Raw genomic sequence first — 21,305 nt, forward strand, 5'->3', positions numbered from 1 at the left:
CCCTGTGTCGGCGATTCTAGGAACGAATTGTTTAGAAAATAATAACATCGAAACTCTGAAATGCAATATTATTTTTAAAAAATGATAAGCGTGTCAATCGCGCAGCGGCATGTTTACGCGGCATCGCGACTTTCAAAGGAGTCGCGATTTTTTCAAAGGAGTCGCGATTTTTTAAAAAGGGTCGTGTGGCGTCGCGGCGGCAACGGGCGGCGACGGCGGCGGAAAGCGGCGGATCGCAAGGTATCGCGCCCAGCGTCCCCTCTCGCTCGCACTCGTTCGCGCCGCCCATCGTCTCCTCTCGCTCGCACCCGTTGAACGCACAAGTGTCGCGCGCCCAGCGTTTTCTCTCGCTCGCACTCGTTGAACGCAAAGTATGGCGCGCTCATCGTTCCTCTCGCTCGCACCCGTTGAACGCACAAGTGTCGCGCGCCCAGCGTTCCCGCTCGCACCCGTTGAAAGCAAAGTATCATGCGCCCCATCGTTCCCTCTCGCTCGCACTCGTTAAGCGTGCAAGTATCATCCTCCAACTAAAGATTTTTTAATAGATTTTTAAATAGATTTTAAATAGATTTTTAAATAATATTCATGTTGATCCGTTGCAACGGATCACGCCAGATCTAGAAAGCATGCAACCTCACTCATTCTATTGCTCCTCCGTTATCTCTAAATTCCTTAAGTGTAACTCTCTCATTCTTTCACCCTCAAATAAGTATTTGTTCGCTCGCTCTTATTCACGCGTTTGTCACCATTGACTACGACTCGCGTGATCCTTTTGCGGAGTATCTCGCTTTGAAATATAATATTAAACAAAACTGTAAACTATGAAGATACATAACTGTGTAGGCTCAGGGCTCAAGTGTTTATTCCTCTTCTTATTTTAACGATAAGAAAATTTTTGAAGATGTTGCGACGTTGCGACGTTGCAAGGAAGTTTTGTGCCGAGAGGCCAGTACGATTTAAACGTTCGGACAGTTTAGTTTCAATTGACAGTGAAAAAGAATATTTTGAAAAATGGGAAAGAAAGAATTTCGAAGGACTAGATGAAGATATTAGTGAGGACGACTTCAGACCTTTACGCTTCTTTAATTTTTGAATGATGACAACGATGACAATAACGCTAATGATGACAATAACGCTAATGAAGTTTTGAGGGCTCTGTGCAAAATCATATGTGAGGTGGAAGAGGAAAATAGAGAAAATCCTGAGGAAGAAAATGAAGAAGAATCAGCGTCTGAAGGAGATTTTATGACGGAGATGCAACAAATGTTCGATCAGATGTTTAGTGAAATCGGTGATGATGTTGCAATAACTGAAGTCACCACCGAAATCACCAATCAGACAATGCACTGCCGCATCTTTTTTTATTATACTAACGATTATCTATTTTACTGTATACCATGCTTTATGGATGAACAGTTATTAGCGCATGAAGACTTTAAAATGGTGAGATGTCACCGCACCGAAACATATGAAGTTCTTCTGACTGAACAACCCTTCAACTGCGATAAGTGTAATAATTCATTGGCAATTATTATAAACTCAGATATGTGTCAGTCATGCAATCCATAAATGTCACCAGTACCTTTGTCATCACCACTGCCTTTGTCGTCACCACTGCCTTTGTCGTCATCGTCACTGTCATCATCGTCGTCGTTTGTCATCATAGCTCATGTTGTTTTTATGCTCATGTTGTTTTTATGCTCATGTCGTTTTTTTTTATGCTCATGTCGTTTTTTATCATCTGCTGCTCATGCGGAAAATAATCTCTTGACAAAGATAAAGGAGCTCCAACGAATTATGGAATCTATAATTGTAAGTATTAAAAACAAAATAAAAAAAAAAAAATTTGTTATTTATGTATAATATTATTAAAAAATTTTTCATTACAGAAGAATTATTTTTGGTGTGAAGCCGTCACTTTCATCAAATACAAAAAGCGTGAAGCCAACGTCACCGGCGCCTTCATCATAATCATCACCATAATCATCATCACTATAATCATCATAATCATCATAATCATCACCATCATTGTCATCATTGCCATCACTGTCATGATCATCTGTATCACCATCGTTATATTAATCATTCATTCATTCATTTATGTAAAATCGCTAATGTATATTGTCATGCGTATGTATTCTAGCGTAGTATATAAGATTTTATACAAATCATGTATTAGAGACTAAAAATATGTAAAAAAAAATCTGAGCTCAGAGAAAAGCACGAGCTCATTATTTTTTCCATACAGTTTAAATGTTAATGTTAGTGGATAAATAATTTTACAGAAACAAAAGATTAGTATGAGAATTAAAAATATAAAATCCGGGTGCTTTTGTGTCTTTAATTCTGATAATAGTCTTTAGTGTTTCTGTAAGATTTATTTTATCCACCAACATTCGCAATGTATGGGAAGAAAATTAATGAGAGCTCGTGCTGTTCCTTGAGTTTTCAGATTGTACACTGCTAGGATTTAGCTCTTACCATTCCTTGACTTTTAATATTTGTACATCGCTAGGATTTTTGTAGATAAAATGTAACTATTGTATAAAGAATAACTGGTATAGAATAATATAATTTAAAAATAAGTAGTAAAATGTTAAAAAAAAAGCTGCGATAAATGCAATAACATGAAAATGTATAATTTAAAAATATAATTAATAAAAAATGATAAAAATGGAAAACTTTTTAGTAAAATTTTTTTGAAACACCTTGTATTGTTTGCATTTCTTTTCACTTAGTCTCTTGTTCAATTATCGCTCTCGCTCACACTCTATCGCGCTCTCACTCACATCCCTTGTTAGCAATCACTTCAAGATGTGTAGCATGCATGGGTTTCGCTAGATGCGATTCTTTTTTATACCTGTGGTAAAAAAAAATCTCATGTTCTTTCAAGATTCGTTTCAAGATTCGTTTCAAGATGCATAATGTTCTACATGCCTGTGCGTTAAAAAATCTTTTTTTTTTTCTCGTATTCATTCTTGCCATTCGGTATTGCGTTCAAGTGTCGTTCACGCTCTCACTCTTTCACGCTCTCACTCACACCCGTTAGAAATCGTTTCAAGATGTTATCGCTAGATACACATGCCTATGTGATGAAAATCTTTTGCGTCTTTTTTCGTCACTGGATCCTTTATATTGCATGACCATGCTTCAGTCTCGTACGAGTATTTCAGTTAGGAAGAAGTTTTTTTGAGGAAGGAAGTAGAAATTTGTGAGAAAGAAAGTAGAAGTTTGTAAGGAAAAAAGCAGAAATTAAAAAGAAAAAATGTCTTATTTTGGACAACAACGTAAGTACTTTAATAGTATTTATAAATGTATTGTATATTATTTTTAATTCTATATATTATTTTTTTTAATTTTTTATTTTTAGCAAAGCAGCAGATGTGTGTCAATTTCAAAAAAGGATGTTGTAATAATCCAATCTGCAAGTTTGTACATAATTATAGGTATTGTTTTAAATACCAAAATACCAAGTGTACAATCGCGAAGTGCAGATATCTCCATGTAACGAGCGTAGCACAAGCTCATTATGAAACCACTGGCGTGGTGACGGATCAGTTAAGATACGAGATTGGCGTACTCTACAAAATACGAACATTTGTGGAGACTATAAGAATGGTCAATGTTCGCGTGAAAATTGTCAGCGCCGGCATATCGGGCACCAAGACGTGTTAGATTGTGTGGTGTGCTGCGAGACAATAGTGAGGGACACATTTGGTGCAGCAAATTGTGGGCACATATTTTGCAACACCTGTGCATTAAAATGTAAGGGGCCTTTCCAAAACAATGACGTTTTAACAGTGGTGTGTCCGGTATGTCGGTGCGTAGACGATTATGAACAGTTACTCTAAGATTAAGGCTAATGTTTTTTTTTTTTTTGACAGTTATGTTTATTGCTTTTGATGTTTTTTCACGTTTTTGTTGTTTTTCACGTTTTTTGATGTTTTTCACGTTTTTTATGTTTTTCACTGCTTTTTTGATTTTACGCTATTGTAGTATATTGCGTTTTATAATTTAAGATAATTATAATATGACATAGTATAAGATAACATTTGCGTTTTTAGTATATAAGTTAATGTATCCACCACGTTTTAGTATATAAGTTTAATATTTTTGCGATAATTAGATTTTGATGTTTTTAAAAGAATAAATGCATTTTTAATTAATAAAAATTAAAATTTATTTTTGAAAAATAAAATTATTTTTCTTTTAGGTACATATAATTAAAAAAACTAAACTTATAATTTAAAAATATAAAATTTATTTTTTTCATAAAACTAAAATTATTTTTTTCTTAACATATCAAATTAAAAACATATAAAAATAACTAAAACTTACAAACTAAAAAATTTTTACATATAAAATATCAAAAAAAATTACATATATAATTAAAAACAAAAAAGAAGTTAAAACTAAAAAAATGTTTATAAAATTAAAAAAACTAAAAAACTAAAAAACGTACAATGAAAACTTACAACTAAAACTTACAACTAAAACTTACAACTAATTGACGTTTTTTTTTTTTTTAATTGTGATCTGAAACAAAAAATGTTTTATTAAAAGATATGTAAAAAAAAAAAACAATAAAAATATGTACTTACATAAATTTATTCTTAGTTTAAACTCTTTGCACACTGTGCAACGATATGCCGGTACAGGGCCGAATAAATAGAACGGCAGTTCATTGATGCACAGTGTGCAATATGTGTGCCCACACAAAAGACCTTGTATTGCCGTAATATGCGGCACCATGCAAAAATTGCATCTAGGCATTTGGTCTTCTGTAAATAAAAGTAGGAATATAAACACCGGTTCTGGATCACTACGTGTTAGTGTATCCGTGTGACCTATGGCGAGGGGTAATGACGTCACGCGGGGAGGGGGGTGTTAATCGTTCCCTCTCGCTCGCACTCGTTCGCGCCGCCCATCATCTCCTTTCGCTCGCACCCGTTGAACGCATGGAGCGGTTCTGGATCACTACGTGTTAGAGTATCCATGTGACCTAGGGCGAGGGGTGATGATGTCACACGGGGAGAGGGGGGTGTTAACGGTTCTGGGTCCGTGAGACCTAGGGCAAGGGGTAATGACGTCATGCGGGGAGGGGGTGGGTATTTATAAATCACCCCTGTGTCGGCGATTCTAGGAACGAATTGTTTAGAAAATAATAACATCATCGAAACTCTGAAATGCAATATTATTTTTAAAAATGATAAGCGTGTCGTCGCCCAGCGGCATGTTTACGCGGCATCGCGACTTTCAAAGGAGTCGCGATTTTTTCAAAGGAGTCGCGATTTTTAAAAAGGGTCGTGTGGCGTCACGGCGGCAACGGGCGGCGACGGCGGCGGCAAGCGGCGGATCGCAAGGTATCGCGCCCAGCGTCCCCTCTCGCTCGCACTCGTTCGCGCCGCCCATCGTCTCCTCTCGCTCGCACCCGTTGAACGCACAAGTGTCGCGCGCCCAGCGTTTTCTCTCGCTCGCACTCGTTGAACGCAAAGTATGGCGCGCTCATCGTTCCCTCTCGCTCGCACTCGTTAAGCGCCGCCTATCGTTTATCAACGATTCTTTTATGCGCTTATACGATTCGAATGCGGGTGACGCTGTACACACCCCCCGGGTAATCGCTCCTCCTTATCTTATTTCTTTCTCTCTCAGATACATACGTTACATACGAACAAGGCGGATTCACGAGGTGGACTTACGCCTCACAATTATAAGAAGATGAAGGATGGAATAGAAATAATTAAAAATGTTACATAAAGACTACAAAGTATATATTTTTCTAAATATGCGATACAATATATTTCATTATACTGTTTTCTTACACATTTATTATAATCGCAAGCATTTCACAATCTATAATTTGTTGTTCGTCGAAGGAATCGCTGCTGCGTACAGCGCTCACCGCTTCGGTACGACTTCTTGATGCGGAAGCGATTTTACAAAATTGCTCGTATTTGTCGTCGATCTTCGGTAGGGCTTTGGTGAGTACGTTGAATTTCAAAGCGACGCAATCATCAAAATCCAACATTCGCGTGAACGTAGCCTCGGTCATAGCCATACGTGCGTCGAGAGATTCAAGTCGCACAAGTTTCATTTCATTCATATAGCATATTCGCACTGTGAGCGAACCTATGTTCAAACAGTCGTATGGTTGCTTCGGTCGATCGCGAAGCATATTCTGAATTGTCCATCGATGCTCGCAGAGTTCCTTCCAGGTGTCAAGCAACATCGACAATTCATCTCCTCGATTATCGCCTACGATGATCTCCACAAAACTACGCGGACCAACGTTCACGCCGATCTCGAGATATTTGTATCCCGTGCGGGTCAGCGGGTATCGCCTGCATAGTAAGCGCGTCACGTATCGTTTCGGTGGATCGCTGGAAATTAAATAAGAACAATCGTGAATATTAATATATTAATTTTAAAGTAAATAATTTTTATAATAAAAAATACTTACTCGTGAGATGAGGAGGGTTCATTACCGCAATCAATTCGACGCACTTTGTAGCAATTTCTCTCGGTGTAATACATTGTCGTATTCGTAATCGTAGACGTTGTCGTAATCGTTGCTGCTGTTGCGGCCAAAGCGAAAAATGTACTGATCGCACGATCAGAGGGTACCTCGAGTCGAGGACGGTTGTAAAAATCCCCTCTTTCATTATTTAAAATTTTGCATAGAGTGGGGTAATATAAAACGCAGTTAGACAAATTATCGGAGAGGGTAATTAAGAGAAAGTGATTGGTAGAAGGTAATTGAGAGAGGGTAATTAGGAGAGGGGTAAAATAATCCAAAGGCGCAGAAGTATAAGTATGAAAAAAAAGTTTATTCAAAATTATACATTATCATCATTTTGACGGTTACGCCACCAATTGTACAATTTAAATACATTTTGCACGGCGCAATTTTTGGAATGTCTCCTACAGCGGAAAGTATTCGAATCGTTTAAATCGCTAAGTGATTCAACATGTTCGAAATCATCTTCAATATTTCTGACGATCAGATTGTCCGTGTAGAATTTGTGACCATCGTCATAGTCGCCGTAGTAATCCTCTTCAAGCATATCTCGCAGCCAATCGCGTTTCTCGAGTCCTTTGACGTATACGATGGCGTGATCGTAGCAATCTTCCTCGTTTTGTAGGGCCCTGATGATCTGGCGTTTAGCCTGATTGTACGGAACGTCCCCGTCTTCCCACGCTATACCGTGATGATTTCGTACCAACCAGGTAACGAGGCGTCTGTCGTCTCGCGATACAACACCCCATGGCATAGGCTTTGCAAAGACGTAATGCGCAAGAACGGTACCACCTCGCAGCACCGCCGCTTCCTTCACGATGAAACGTCGTCCGATGGGATATCCTTGGAGATCGACGAACGTTGGCGTGGACATGATGATGATGATGATGATGATAACGATGCGACTCGATCGGAGGAAATTTCGTTACTGAACACGCGCGAGCGTATTCATCAATCTTTTAATTTAATCCCCCTCTTTTCCAAATTGTATTACTTTTTTAAATGCTTCGAGACAAAATCCGTCACGCGTTCCTGAAGTCGTTCGCTTCGCGACTTCTTATCCGTTTGCGTGGCTACGTCAACCACTGTGTTTCCCGTGGATGTCACTCGATACGTCATTCCTCTGTTCAATAAGTGATCCGTCGGTCTAGGATCCGTTTGCGTAGCTTTATCTTCCTTCATGCGACTCGCGTTGTCGCACCAACAAGACGGTTGATACTTTGATGGTTTCATGACGACGATGACAATCTCTCTCTCTCTCTATCGACGTTACGCATACGATGGAATGGAAGTGAATACGCAACGTTCGTCGATTCACCGCTTTATATACACACGTCGAAGATCATTTCTACGTGATCTTACGTACAACGTTGGTCAACGGATTGTATTGAACCAAACGATCGTGTATGATGAGACAGTAAGCCGTGGTATTTGGCGCTACATTGTCCTTGCATTCAAACTCTAATCTCACGTCCACGGTAGCGGTTTTAACCGACTCGTTTTGACGCGAGCAGTCGATGATGACGAACGGACCGTTGAGCAGAAACGACGTGACGGTGAGATTCGGTTCGAGATACTCATAGCCGTAGTATTCTTTGCAAAAACGCGCGTACGCGTCGTAGAGAATCGCGTATCTACGTTTGCCAAAGTCGAGGTTCATATCGTCGTACGGGTAGCACTCTGAATTGAGATAAAGCTTCACGTTGGTCAGTTTGCAATTGTCGAAACGACTGTTGTCTTCAGACATAACGTTTTTTCGACCCGTCTGCAGAGCAAAGATAATGTATCGAGGTTTCTCGAGTTGCGTGGCGGTCTTGATGGCCCATGAGTGTTTGGTCGTGAGTTGCAGTAGCGGAAACTCGTACAGATCCCATGAGCGAAAACCCATACTGACGAATCGGCCGCTCTCCAAGGTGCGCAACATCGCCAATTTCTTTACTTCGTTCAAAAGTACATGAGGCATACGCCATTGTATCTTCAGCAAGTCAACTTTAGGCTCGAGCGCGGAACTGCCCACTAGACAGTTGTTGTCGTTGCGCGCTCGTATAAGAATCAATTCGTGACGAGCATTGATCACGACGCGCCTATAGTCTTCGCAAAATCCTAGCAGCATGTTGAGCGGTACGCAGAAATTGAAGTAACCGTTCGCATTGATCGTGGGACCGAGCCATCCCGCGTTCCGCAGAATCACGCTCCTGTCGGATGAAACGGTCGCGTAATTTTTCAGCGTGCTGGTTACGCCAACGTTTCTGTTACGATCGATCTCCACACCGTCGAGCTCGTATCGTATCTCATCGAACATGAAGGCGATACAGTTGTCCCCAAGGATCACGTCGGCTCCCGCAACCACCTTGCCCTTCGTTAATTTTCCCTCGATGTAGAGAAAACTCTCGTGCGGCAGCGTGTACAGATCTTGTTGCTGTATCGGTATTCTTATCTCATCGCTGTATCCGAACGTCGTATTGGCAAACGGATTGTATGCGTGAGTCTCAATCTTGACGATTCGATCGTCGAAGACCGGTTCGTCTTGGATATTCAGAATGTCGGCCATCGTTTAGATAAAATTATTTCGCACAGCGAATCCGAGCGATCTCAGAAATTCAACGTTTGTTTCGGTTAGTCTTCTTCTTCTTATCCTTCCAACGCTATTTACAGCGATATGTTGTCGCGGTTCAGGCTGTTGAATCGTACCAGTACCGAAACTGATCGTCGTAACGCGTCTCGTTTCGTTCGGTATTAACATGCCACGTTATCGTTGTCGTTGTCGTTGTAGTCGCACGTGCAATCTGATGGTGATCTCCTCTCCGCGAAAGTCGAGCGGTCGTCCGTTTTGGTTGGTGACGCGTATCGTGAGATCCGTAACGTATCGCACGATGATCGGTAGGTAAATGACCTGTGTGGGCGTTTCCGTGATCTTATATCCCGGTGGCACTTTCGGTGAAAATTCATGAATCGTGTGCACGCGTTCACCGTTGCAGTATGCGCCCGCGGTTACGTTACATTCGATGCGAATAATATTCAGATTGATTATATTGATCGGTAAGTCGGACTCGTGCCACTTTCGCGGTTGCAGTACGCGATGCGGTGAGAATCCGAGAAGCGGTCCCAACGAGTTTGGTTTTGAAAAGTTCACTACGTACGCGGATTTGATCTCGCTTTTCATAGTGTTGAAGTTGGCGCGAATCGCTATCGAGAAATCATCATTCTTCTCATTCTTCTCATTCTTCTCGCTCTTCTCATTACGATTTCCATCGACGGTGTCGCGTTGTCGCGGCATCGCGTGTTTCAAAAATTTGTCTATGGCCTGTATCTCGTACGATCCCTCGGGAATCGTAATTTCTTTACCGTCCGTGCCATAGTAAAATTTGTTGTTCGTAGAATCGACGTTCGGTATGGTGTTGTAAGTCGCAAAGTCCGTGAGCCCGAGCTCGTAATCACCGTCACTGAGATCCAACGCCGGTGAGTAGCTCGAATGGAGAACACTGCTCCTACCGGTTAACGTGAGCGTGATCGACATGTTTGAAGTGATACTGAGGCAAAGTGCGTCGCGACGTCAGTTTTTAAACGTAATCGCGTCGATTGTACTTAAAAAACGTAGACACAGCTGTCCGCAGATACTCTGATCGTACGTTTGATAAGATCGTCGATTGTACTCTATCGATGAGACGTTGACTCCGAGATATCGCACCAATTCCACAGGCGGTCGGAGATTACCGAAGCCGTCAAAGTACGCGACGCGATCTCCCCTTTTGGCGTACGCTACCCAGTGAGTCCCCGGACCCGTCACGTTATCCAGGTTCACGATACCGCTCTCGTTTGTACGTGCGCCACTCGTAGGTAGGGCGTCGCGCATAAATACACCTCTGAAATAAGGAACGCGCATACGTCTGGCCAGATGATTTAATTGCACGTTCGTAGTAGCACCCGTGGGCATTTTTAACGTCTTCTCGACGTTTTTTTTTCTTCCTCTCTTCGCAACAGTCGTACCTCTGCCGTACCTGTACGGCTTGAGAGAGAGACCCCGTCCACCGTTGTACGGGGCCAGATGTACGCCGGATCCACCGGCTGCTGCGCGCGCAGCTCTTCTCTCATTTACAGCTCTCGCTATACTCGCAGCTCCACCGACAAGCGATCCGACTGCGCCGAGAATCGGAATAATCGGCAGCATGCCGCCGCGCTTTGCTGTTGGAAGCATGCGTTTTTTGCGAATCGTACTTCTCCGCCTCTTCGTAATCGTTCTGTTTCTCACAGTCCTCAACCTCTTCCTAGTTGTAGTAGACATACCCATGCCAATTTTCGTTTTAGCTTTCATCGCAGCCCACACGGCTGCTGCGGCGGCTCTCTCACGTAAGCCTGAATCTCTCGCTATAACGCGTTTTCCCGCTCTCTTGGCGAGTTCTCTGTCCGCTGCGTGTCTGTCCGTGAGATCGTTGCTTCGCGCGTACGCCAAGTCGTGCTCGCGACACGCTTCGTCCAACGGATTGATGCCTCGATCACCTCTCGCTATGCGTTCCTTCAATCGAGTTCCCGGGCCACAAAATTGATAACCGGGGATGTGCAGTTCGAAGGGAAGGGCGTTTATCGCGCGATTCAACAGACCCTTGCCGCAGCACTTTACTTCCGACGAATCGGTAGACGACGTTGACACTCGCCGCACTCTCGGATTAACGGAGCAGGTCCGTCGATGTGCGTTTCTTGCCAGGGTTGATTGTAATGCTCGAGGCACCTGCGGTAGGTTCGAACCTCCGGATCTTCCGTCAAGTGCGCGGGAAGTTTGTCCCACACGTGATGAATGTAATCACCGCAAACGTGCAGTAACACGTCCTTTGGTATGGTGCTCAACTGTTCCGCGGTTAAGTTCAACACGTCAAGAGGATGTTTCAGCGCGAGATACATATCGATTAATGAGCTATTCGCAGGTTCGCGCGACTATAAATAGGCGCGCGAGCGGTTGTCTCCGTACAGCGGGGACAAGATGCGATTCGTGCGACAACCGCAGACGATACGCGTCGCGAATTGTGACGATAGATTACGATTAATGGATAGTCTCGAGGGAGAGAAAATACGCAGGCACGGTGAGATGCTGCCAAACACCGTGCGCGCGATCGTGTGCGGTCCATCAAACTGCGGTAAAACGAACGTTCTGATCAGTCTGTTGGAAAGTCCGCACGGTTTGCGTTTCGAGAACGTGTACGTGTACTCGAAATCGCTGCAACAGCCCAAGTATCAGTACTTGGAACATCTGCTGACACCGATCGACGAGATAGGCTATTTCACGTTTTCCAACAACAGCGACGTCGTTCCACCGAGTGAGGCACTTCCGCATTCGATTTTCATCTTCGACGATATCGCGTGCGACAAGCAAGACGCCGTGAGGGAGTACTTCGCGATGGGTCGTCACTCGAACGTAGACTGCTTTTATCTGTGTCAGTCGTACGCGAGGATACCCAAGCATCTAATACGCGATAACGCAAATCTGCTGATCCTGTTCAAACAGGACGGAACCAATCTGAAACACGTGTACAACGATCACGTCAACACCGACATGTCGTACGACGAGTTCAGTGCGTTGTGTCGCAAATGCTGGCAACATGATCACGGTTTCGCGGTAATCGACAAGGACAGTCCGCTCGACAACGGGCGATACAGGCGAGGATTCGACGTGTTTGCGGTACCGTCGAGTTGATTTTTAACAGATTGATAATATTGTGTGACAATCAGTCGTCGAAGACGCTTCGTCGAGAACGGATCGCGCGATACGATCGATATGACGGGGAGAAACGACAACCATGACGCGCGCGAGCATGAAAAGATTACGCGGGAGATCGAGAAGACGAGCGAGGCGATTCGCAGGAAGCATCGAGCTATAAAGACCGACACGATCGACGCCGACATCGCGTCGGAGAAGCGCCTCAAGCCCATCGTCGAACCTCTAAAGCGGATGGTCGAGACCGTCGAGGAATCCGGTATCGCGGTACCGAAGGTGGAGTCGAAATCGGAGCGATTGACACCGAAACTGGAGCGACGATTGTGGTCGACACCAAAACCCGAACGGCGTTTAAACGCCACGTTTGACGATTCGTTGTCGTCGGCAACGTTAGGCGATACGATCGTAGCTAATCCGTCATTGAGTGATACGACCGTAGATTCGTACGTTACGACCGAAGACGTCGAACTTCCGTCGACGCCACGGCCCCGGACATCAACGCCGCGGTCCGGCATATCGACGCCGCGACCTGGCGTATCGACACCGCGACCCAGCGTATCGCTGGCAACGATGTACCTTGAAGCGGCGAGCGGTGACAGAAGAATAAATATCGACGACGTTTTCGGTATATACTTTGACACAAACAAAGTAATGCTCGGAAACAAACACGTTGAATTCGACCATAAGAACGACGATATAATCATCGCTGGTAAGAGATATCCTGGAACGGAAGGTCTGTATGAGTTGATTTTCAAGAAGGTACCCGACGTAACTGCTTACACCGAGGCGGATAAACGTCACTACAAAAGCATACTCGAATCGACGAACGCGCATAAAAAAAATTTCAGCGACGACGGTCGCGTCATGGGTAACAGAGGCTCAAAGTATTTGAAGGTGATCGCACCGCTGATATCGGGCGATTCGGCCATGAAATCGAGAAGAAAAAGTTCCGGTAAAGGATTACCTCACCTCATGACGATAAACGATCACACGATCGACTACGTGCACTGGGACGATCCTAACGAGCTCGTGGATCGTCTTCGATTGCTGGATGCTTCGCGTCGAGCCGGTCACAACGCTCACGATAACGAAATTCTGTCGATCGTCGAGGAACTGCGCGAGGCGGGTTTGATTATAAATTGATCGACCGGGAGGAATCGAGCGACAGAATCGATCATGTCTAGATCGCGCAAGTCGAGCGACGCAGGTCCTGAGAAAAGGCGACTTGTCGACGAGTTACACGCCCCGGCGAGAAGAAACTTTCCGCGAAGACGCGTCGTGGTCAAGGGATACGACGATTTGTGGCAGGCTGATATCGTCGAGATGCAACCGTACGCGCGTTTCAACCGAGGTTACCGTTACATTCTCACCGTCATCGACGTACTCGGCAAGTATGCGTGGGCAATACCGCTGAAGAATAAAGGCGGCAGCGAAACGGCTTACGCTTTAGCGGAGTTGATGCGAAAAAGCGGGCGATGTCCGAAAAATTTACAAACCGATATGGGAAAAGAGTTTTACAACACCGACGTACAACGGCTCTTCACGAAACGCGGTGTCAATCATTACTCAACGTACTCGGTGTTAAAGGCGTCTGTAGTTGAGCGATTCAATCGCACACTCAAAAACATTATGTGGAAGATGTTTACGCTCAACGGCAATTACGAGTGGTGCGACGCGCTACCGCGTCTCGTAGACGAGTATAATAGGCGCAAGCATCGAACGATCGGCATGCGGCCCATCGACGTGACACCTGAGATCGCCAAGAAACTTCTTGACACCGTGTACAGCGCGATAAAGATAGCCGCTCCGGCCAAATTCAGGGTCGGTGATAAAGTACGCGTGAGCAAGTTTAAAATGATTTTCGAAAAGGGATACACTCCAAATTGGACCACCGAGGTTTTCACGATCGTCAAGGTGCAGCAAACCAATCCAGCAACCTATCTGCTCGAGGATTATCGCGGTGAGGCGATAGCCGGAGCGTTCTACGAGCATGAGTTGCACCGCGCGACACATCCGGACGTATATCTGGTGGAGAAGGTTCTGCGTAAGAAGGGTGACAAGGTCTACGTGAAATGGTTGGGATTTGATGGATCACACAATTCATGGATCGACAAAAACAGCATCGTTTAATAAAGTTTTTTTTTTTACACATGTATATGCGATTCAATGTATTTAAAAATAAAAACTATATACTGCATAGATGTATATCCTTATTATTTTACACATTTATATGCGATTCGATGTATTTAAAATAATAAAATATAAAACTGCATACTACATACTGCATACTACATACTGCATACTACATACTGCATACTACATACTGCATACTGCGTACATGTGTACTGCGTACATGTGTACTGCATACTGCGTACATGTGTACTGCATACTGCGTACATGTGTACTGTATACTACATACATGTGTACTGTATACATTAACGCAATCTATAATACATTAACGCAATCTATAATACATTTGATACATCTGTAATACATATATAATTATAGAGGTATGCGATAATGACCCCATGGTAAGGTGTTGGTCGAGTCTGGCACGAGATATCGCTTGTCATCATACGGACTCAAAGCGATCTTTGTCTCGGATACGGTGTACACTTGATGCAATTTCGATCTTACACACGATTGGTCGCGAGTCATAGCAATCTCATTCTCGAGACACTTGACATAATCGTCAAACGTTATAGTTCGCGCCACGACTCCACTCTTTACACCTTTTGCTTTTTTAGTGTCACTTTTACCGTCCACCTTGATCGCGTACATTTTCGCTCTGAGTCCTACAAATTCTGTAACAATCGCACCGTTGCACTCATCCTTCATTAAACCTGGTATTTTTTGTTCGCGAGAGGCATACCGTACGCGTTATCAGGTGGATAGTCGCTCGTGTCGAACCGAGCGATATCACGCTTCATCATCTCGTATACATCGTCACACTGGACGCTGTACACGAGACTATCCGTGTCGGTATACATGACGCTACATTTGTCTCCAAAAGTTGGTAACATGTACTCGTGATGAAACTCGTACAAACACACCTTAGATATGTCGAGTATAGACATACCAACGTATATCGGCTTAGCGAATTTTACCTCGAGTTTACGCAATTCCACAGCCACCAAATTTTCCGCGAATACACTTCTACTGTGAAAATTAGGTTTGGCGATCATCGCTTCCACACCGTACCGACCGTCCCACTGCGAGAGCAATCGAACGTCGACGCGATTTCGTACGTTCTCCATCGTTTTACCAAACACCGCATTGTTCATAAGTTTAAACAAATTTTTCTCGAAATCATTGGTCGCGCGAGTTCGATGTCGCGTGTTGAGCTCGATGTAATCGCGCAACCATGCTGACTGAGTGAATCGCAGCGCGCGGTAAACCTTGATGACGCGAAGACCATGACGCGTGCACAGCTGCAGATTGCGATAGTGTATGATGTATCGCTTCTTATCGTACAGCGTAGCCAAAAGTTTTTTATCATGTTTTACCCCCGGTGGTTTCTCTCGTGTGGGACAGAACGGCAGATCGGAGTGCATGTCGTGCACGCTTGCAGGATACTCGAGATCCACCTCAAGGATATAACCCGTGGGCGAGTCCACGGCGATCGCGTCTACGTCGAGGTTCGCGAGTTCTTGGTCGTTGGCCCATTCAAAATCCGCGTACGGTAACGGCTGACACATAGCCCAACCGTACAAGTTGTTTACATCGTAATACACGATGTACGACGAAGGTTTCAACGAGTCGTACCCCGACCGCATGTATCTGTTATTAGCTCGCGCGTATCTGTTGGAGCATTGACTGAGACCGCCGCGTATACCGCGTTCGACGAACATCACCATATCGATGTCAGTTAATAGTTCAAAATTAATACGCGTATGCTTGAGCATCGCGTCCCACGTGAAACCGGGCAAGGTGTAATAGTGCGCGGGATCGAGTCCGTAACTTTCGACGCATCTATCGCGAAAATTTTCAAATACGTCAGCCAATAACAATACATCGGTTTTGAGGTACAGATCGCTGTACTCGCCTAAAGTTCGAATAGAGAATTGCTGCCATACGGTCTCGGCGTGCGCGTAATCTGTCTCACTCACCGTGTCACCGGTCAGCGAGCTGAAGAACGATTCGCGCGACGGTAGGCTCGACTCATTTAATCTTTCAACGCTGTCGACGTACTCGTACGGAAATATACCTTTTCGTGTCAAGAGATTGAAATTTTCCTCTGAAAGTTTTGCAAATTCACCGCGCAAGATTCGCATTTTATCTTTAATGAGTAAAGACGATAATTTGTCAAGGCTAGCGTTCAAAAATTTGTACGAATCTATAAAGCGCAATTTTATCGCAGTTCGCAAGTCCTGTCCCTTAGCTGTATCGTTTACATGTTTTGTAAAAGAAATGTATTTTTCCTTCGTTATCGGCAACAAATCGACTTTACCCTCATACGCCGTGGTGATTTCCTTTATGACAAAGTGTGCGTCGTAGCCTGACAAATTATGAAACACGACGGGGATGTAACGCGTGTCGCGGTATTGCAAGTTACATTTTGAGTGCGCGGGACCTCTATACCGACCGGTCATATGGCAATGATCGCGCACACGCTTCTCGTCCACCGCAAACGGACTTTCACACACGTGGCATACTGTCGCGTTCTCATGCTCCTCGCGCTGCATATTCGACAAAGTCTCCATCGGGATGGTTTTCAATATTATAATTTTTACGCGATGAGCCAGTTTCACTAACTGCTCAACGAACCACTCGATGCAATCGAGTCCGCGATGATATTCATATCTTGACAGCGACTCGTCGAACGAGCATCGCACGTAGTATCCCACGCTGAATACTTCATGACGTTGGTAGTTAAACGTCGTTTGCTCCGGCGACGATGGTGGATCGATCTTTCGCAACACGCACTCCAGATCGGCGTATACGATGAATGGTACGCGTTCCTTGTTGTAGTGATTGGAAAAGCTGAGCCATTTGTCATCCTCGCTAGGTAGTCGTATAGCGCAGTTGTTTAAAGTTCCACAATCCACGATATGAATCTTAAATTTCTCGCTCGAATTAAAGTAATGAAGACACCTAAAATAAAATATTTTTTTAATATATTTAAAAAAAAAATCAAATGAAATATTCAAAATTATACGTACCGATCACAAATATATTTACGATGCTCGCGTCCGCTTAGTTGTGAGCTGATGAGACGTGACAGATCACTGATACATGCAAAGTGTCCTACTTCCTGTTTATCGTTGTCGTCGTCGCGTTGTACGTACAATAAATTTACATGTTTCTCTTTCTTCTCGTTAGTGAGGTGTACAGGTAGAACGTTAATTTCTTTTCCACATCTCTCAGTGGCGTACACATTGATCGAGATATCGTTTAATCGTTCGAGTCTCGCAACGTCTTTAAGAGTCGCGGGAAACTGTACACCCTCGACGTTCAACACCGTTGTGTAATGCGGGTACGACGATTCCCGATTCACGTTCTGCTTCGCGGGATACAGAGCCGCCACTACCGACCACGCGAGACACTTATCGTCCATCGACTTTACACATATCACTGCTTTTTTAGCGGCTAACTTCCGTGGCAATGTAACGTAGCATCCCACGCGCATCGGATTGTACTTATTTACGTTGATTATCAAATTCAAAATTCGCGACAACGCCCATCCGCTGTCACGCTCCTGAAACTCCTCGAGAGAAGCCAGCGTGGGTTCGACAACGTGTAGCCGGTACCACTCGCGCACATCCGTTTCTTGAAAAATCTCACAGTTTTTCGTGGTTATACTTTTGTTGGCGCGTTTGTCCCCAGCCGTAAACTCACCGTTGAACGCAGTATTCACTTTTACACAATTGTTTTTAAGCACGATGTCTCGTATGCGCTCGTATACCACGTTACCGGCATCCTCCAGGAATCGCAGCGGCTCGATATAGTTTGTGTTTATCACCACACCCGTTGCGATACGACTTTTGAACGCGGTCTCGATCTCACGCCAATCGAGTTCATTAGTCGTTTTGTCACCATCACCGTCGGCAGCACTAGTGCTCGCGTACTCACCACCCTGGTGCACGTAACGTTCGTATAAATGTTTCTTGGCACCCAGGAGTCGCGCGATACTCGCCACCGTGGATTGCGCGCACCCGACGGATACGCGCGCTCGCTTAGCGCGGCTACGTTCCTCGAGCTGATTTACTAGCTCGTCACATTTTTCAGCCCAAGTGAAAAATTCTACCAAGGTAGTCACGGTGTTAGCCTGCAGCAGGAGTTGGCGCTCTTCTTCTTCAAGGAGACTTCGATCCATTTTTATGTTTATCATACGTCTCGCGCACTCAAAAGTTGAAAGACAACAACAGTAGCAATAAGTACGACAAAGACAACGATATTAACGATAAATACGACATTAACAATAAATACAACAAAACAACAACATTAGCAATAAATACAACAAAAAACAACGACATAAGCAAGACAACATTAGCAATAAATACAACAAAAAGAAACTACATTAGCAATTAACGCGAATGTATAATCGAAGTACATTGCTCGTTCACGCAGTTGTGCACACCGGGCACATATCACACGAGATTATAACAAACGTTGCAGCTTTGCAATTCGAGCACCACGTACCGTAGAGACTGTCATAGGATCCTACAACGTGTTTGCGAATCTTGAAGATGGGGTCATATAAATCGTATTGCATCGATATCAAACAAGAAGCGCACACGTTGTATCCTCGCTCGTCACCGTAATAAAAATATATAGCGCAAAATTTCGTACGCGGAGTAATCGCGCTTAAATTCTGCAAATTGATCGTTTTCCGCGTAGTATTTTCAACCATTTCATCGTCGTCGGTGTTGCAAGCACTATCCTCCGACAAGGGATGAATCTCGATTTCTTCATCAACTTCGATTTCGTCATCAACTTCTATTTCTTCATCAACTTCGATTTCTTCGTTGTTCATTTCATACATAGTCGTCGATCGCTCAATCACTAATGAGATTCACGCATTGTGACAAAAGAGGTATAACGAATGCATTATATCCTACCCCTACTACCAATTAATCATGTGATTTCATTTCTTACCCTCTCTCAAATTATATTGAGTCATTTGCTAATATTAAAAACCGTTAGTAAAAACCGTTAGCTTATCTCTTTCAGATAAAAATTCGGTTACCCTCGTCTAAAATTATTTTAAAAAACTTTTACTTCTCGGAATTAAAAACGTTGACTTATTTCTTTCCGACAAAAGAAATGTACACCCATCGAATAGCAACTACCCTCTGTTTTGCAGAGTCTTTGCGTTTAGCCGCACAGCCTTTGATCTCTGCATAGTCTATTTTATAAATGAGGGTTGAAGCGAGTGCACATATGTTTACGAGGGCAAAGTGAGTGAGAACGAGAATGATAATTTTTATCTCTATAAACATGAAAACAATTTGGCTCAAGATGAATCCTTCAACCGTCGAGCAGTCAGTTCCTTGCAACCACTCATCAGTAATTGATCGTCATCGTTTGTCACCAAAAATTGTAAGTATATATTCTTATATATTCTTATATATTCTTAAATATTTTTTAAACCATTTTAATACATAAAAATTTATAATTTCATACTTTTTAAAATTTTTTAATTTATTTTTCAGATGATTTCCAACATCGACGTAAGACAGCTGTCCACTTGGCCGATTGAGGTACGCGTGGTACGCGTACAATCACCTACAATGTTTTGGGTGAAATTAATCAACGATGAAGCAGCTCATAAGGAAATGCTGGAACGAATGGCCTTACGCATGAGATTTGCAGCACCTCAACTGATACTGTCACCGAATGAAATAATAATAGGAACTCTCGTTGCCATCCGCGAAGGTTCAAAATGGCAAAGAGGGATCATCGAGTACGTCGGTGCTACTTCGATTACTGTAAATCTTCGCGACTGGGCTCGCACAACTGAAAGAATGCCGCATGAATGTTTACGACTAGAGAGCCAATTTCATGAAATGAAGTGGCAGGCCATACCATGTGTTTTAAATGGAATCTTGCCTCTGCGAGCTCAGGTATGGACGGAGCAGGAGGTTGTGCACGCAAAAATCATCATGGAAAAAACACAGGGATGGATTATTATCAATGGTGTTCTCAGTGACAATGCTGTACTTGTTTCATACCTCAGAGGCGGACAAACGGAAAACGTGCCTATGATAGATGTATCTACATTATTTATACAAATAGGTATTGCAAAAAAAAATTAAATGGGATAAAACGTCAACTGAATCAATTGCACCGCAAACACAGTAAAAAAAACAATATCGTTATGTGCTATGTGTAAAAAAGGGTGTTAAAAAGGACCTTAGGTTCGTTCATATGTATATCCGCTTCTAATCATGAGCGCATTTACGAACACACTTATGGAAGCGGGGGTGGGAATAGAAACGCAGCACATATTTTTTCTCACTGTTCACTTGTCAGTCGGAGAGTGTAGACTGCAGATAAAATTGCTTTTATTGTTTATATATGCTATTGTCGTTTTATTATTGCTCCTGTTGTTTTTATATGCTCTTTGTTGTTTTTTAATTTTTTTTTTTGCTCTTTGTTGTTTTTTTGCTTTTTATTGTTTTGTGCTCTTGTTGTTTTTTTGTGCTCCTGTTTTTTCCAAAGCTCCTGTTATTTTTTTCCAATTTACCATCATGAGTTGTCGAGATTACTTAATCCGGGTATGTTCGAGAGCTGAGTGTAAAATGCATCACGAAATCCGGCGGTGCACAAAGGCATCGTGCTTAGCCGGTCGGTCATGCAAATTCGTCCACCTCACGCAAGATGAGGTGGACGATATTAACAACCTTGTGCGACCAATGACGATGAGGATATACCACGAAGTAAAACGCATCGCATTTTTATTACGAGAAACGTACCCGAAGGAAGCACAACCGCATACATGTACAAAATTATTAATCGGAGAATGCATGTGGAACTGCATCTCATGCAAAAATAACAAATTTCAAAGTAAGTTTTTTTCTATTTTTAAAAATAATTTTTATTTTTTAAAAAACTATTTTTATAAATTTTTTTTTTTTT

General features: G+C 43.3%; 1 protein-coding gene across 1 annotated transcript; it reads left to right on the top strand.

Moving 5' to 3' along the window:
• Positions 1-19,412: 19,412 nt before the first annotated feature.
• Positions 19,413-21,201, top strand: LOC139112886 (uncharacterized). Its single transcript, XM_070673870.1, has 2 exons — positions 19,413-19,766; positions 19,880-21,201. The coding sequence occupies exons 1-2, from the start codon at positions 19,641-19,643 to the stop codon at positions 20,480-20,482; spliced, it is 729 nt and encodes a 242-aa protein (XP_070529971.1). The 5' UTR covers positions 19,413-19,640; the 3' UTR covers positions 20,483-21,201.
• Positions 21,202-21,305: the final 104 nt, after the last annotated feature.

This window comes from Cardiocondyla obscurior, unplaced genomic scaffold (assembly GCF_019399895.1).
Source record: "Cardiocondyla obscurior isolate alpha-2009 unplaced genomic scaffold, Cobs3.1 scaffold60_0_130978, whole genome shotgun sequence".
NCBI classification, from domain to species: Eukaryota; Metazoa; Arthropoda; class Insecta; order Hymenoptera; family Formicidae; genus Cardiocondyla; species Cardiocondyla obscurior.

What these genes read in the sequence shown, in the direction of transcription:
- LOC139112886 (XM_070673870.1), top strand. Translation starts at nt 19,641, where the DNA reads ATGATAATTTTTATCTCTATAAACATGAAAACAATTTGGCTCAAGATG. An exon ending in ATCGTTTGTCACCAAAAATT is followed by an intron (nt 19,767 to 19,879) that starts GTAAGTATATAT and finishes TTTATTTTTCAG; the next exon opens with ATGATTTCCAACATCGACGT.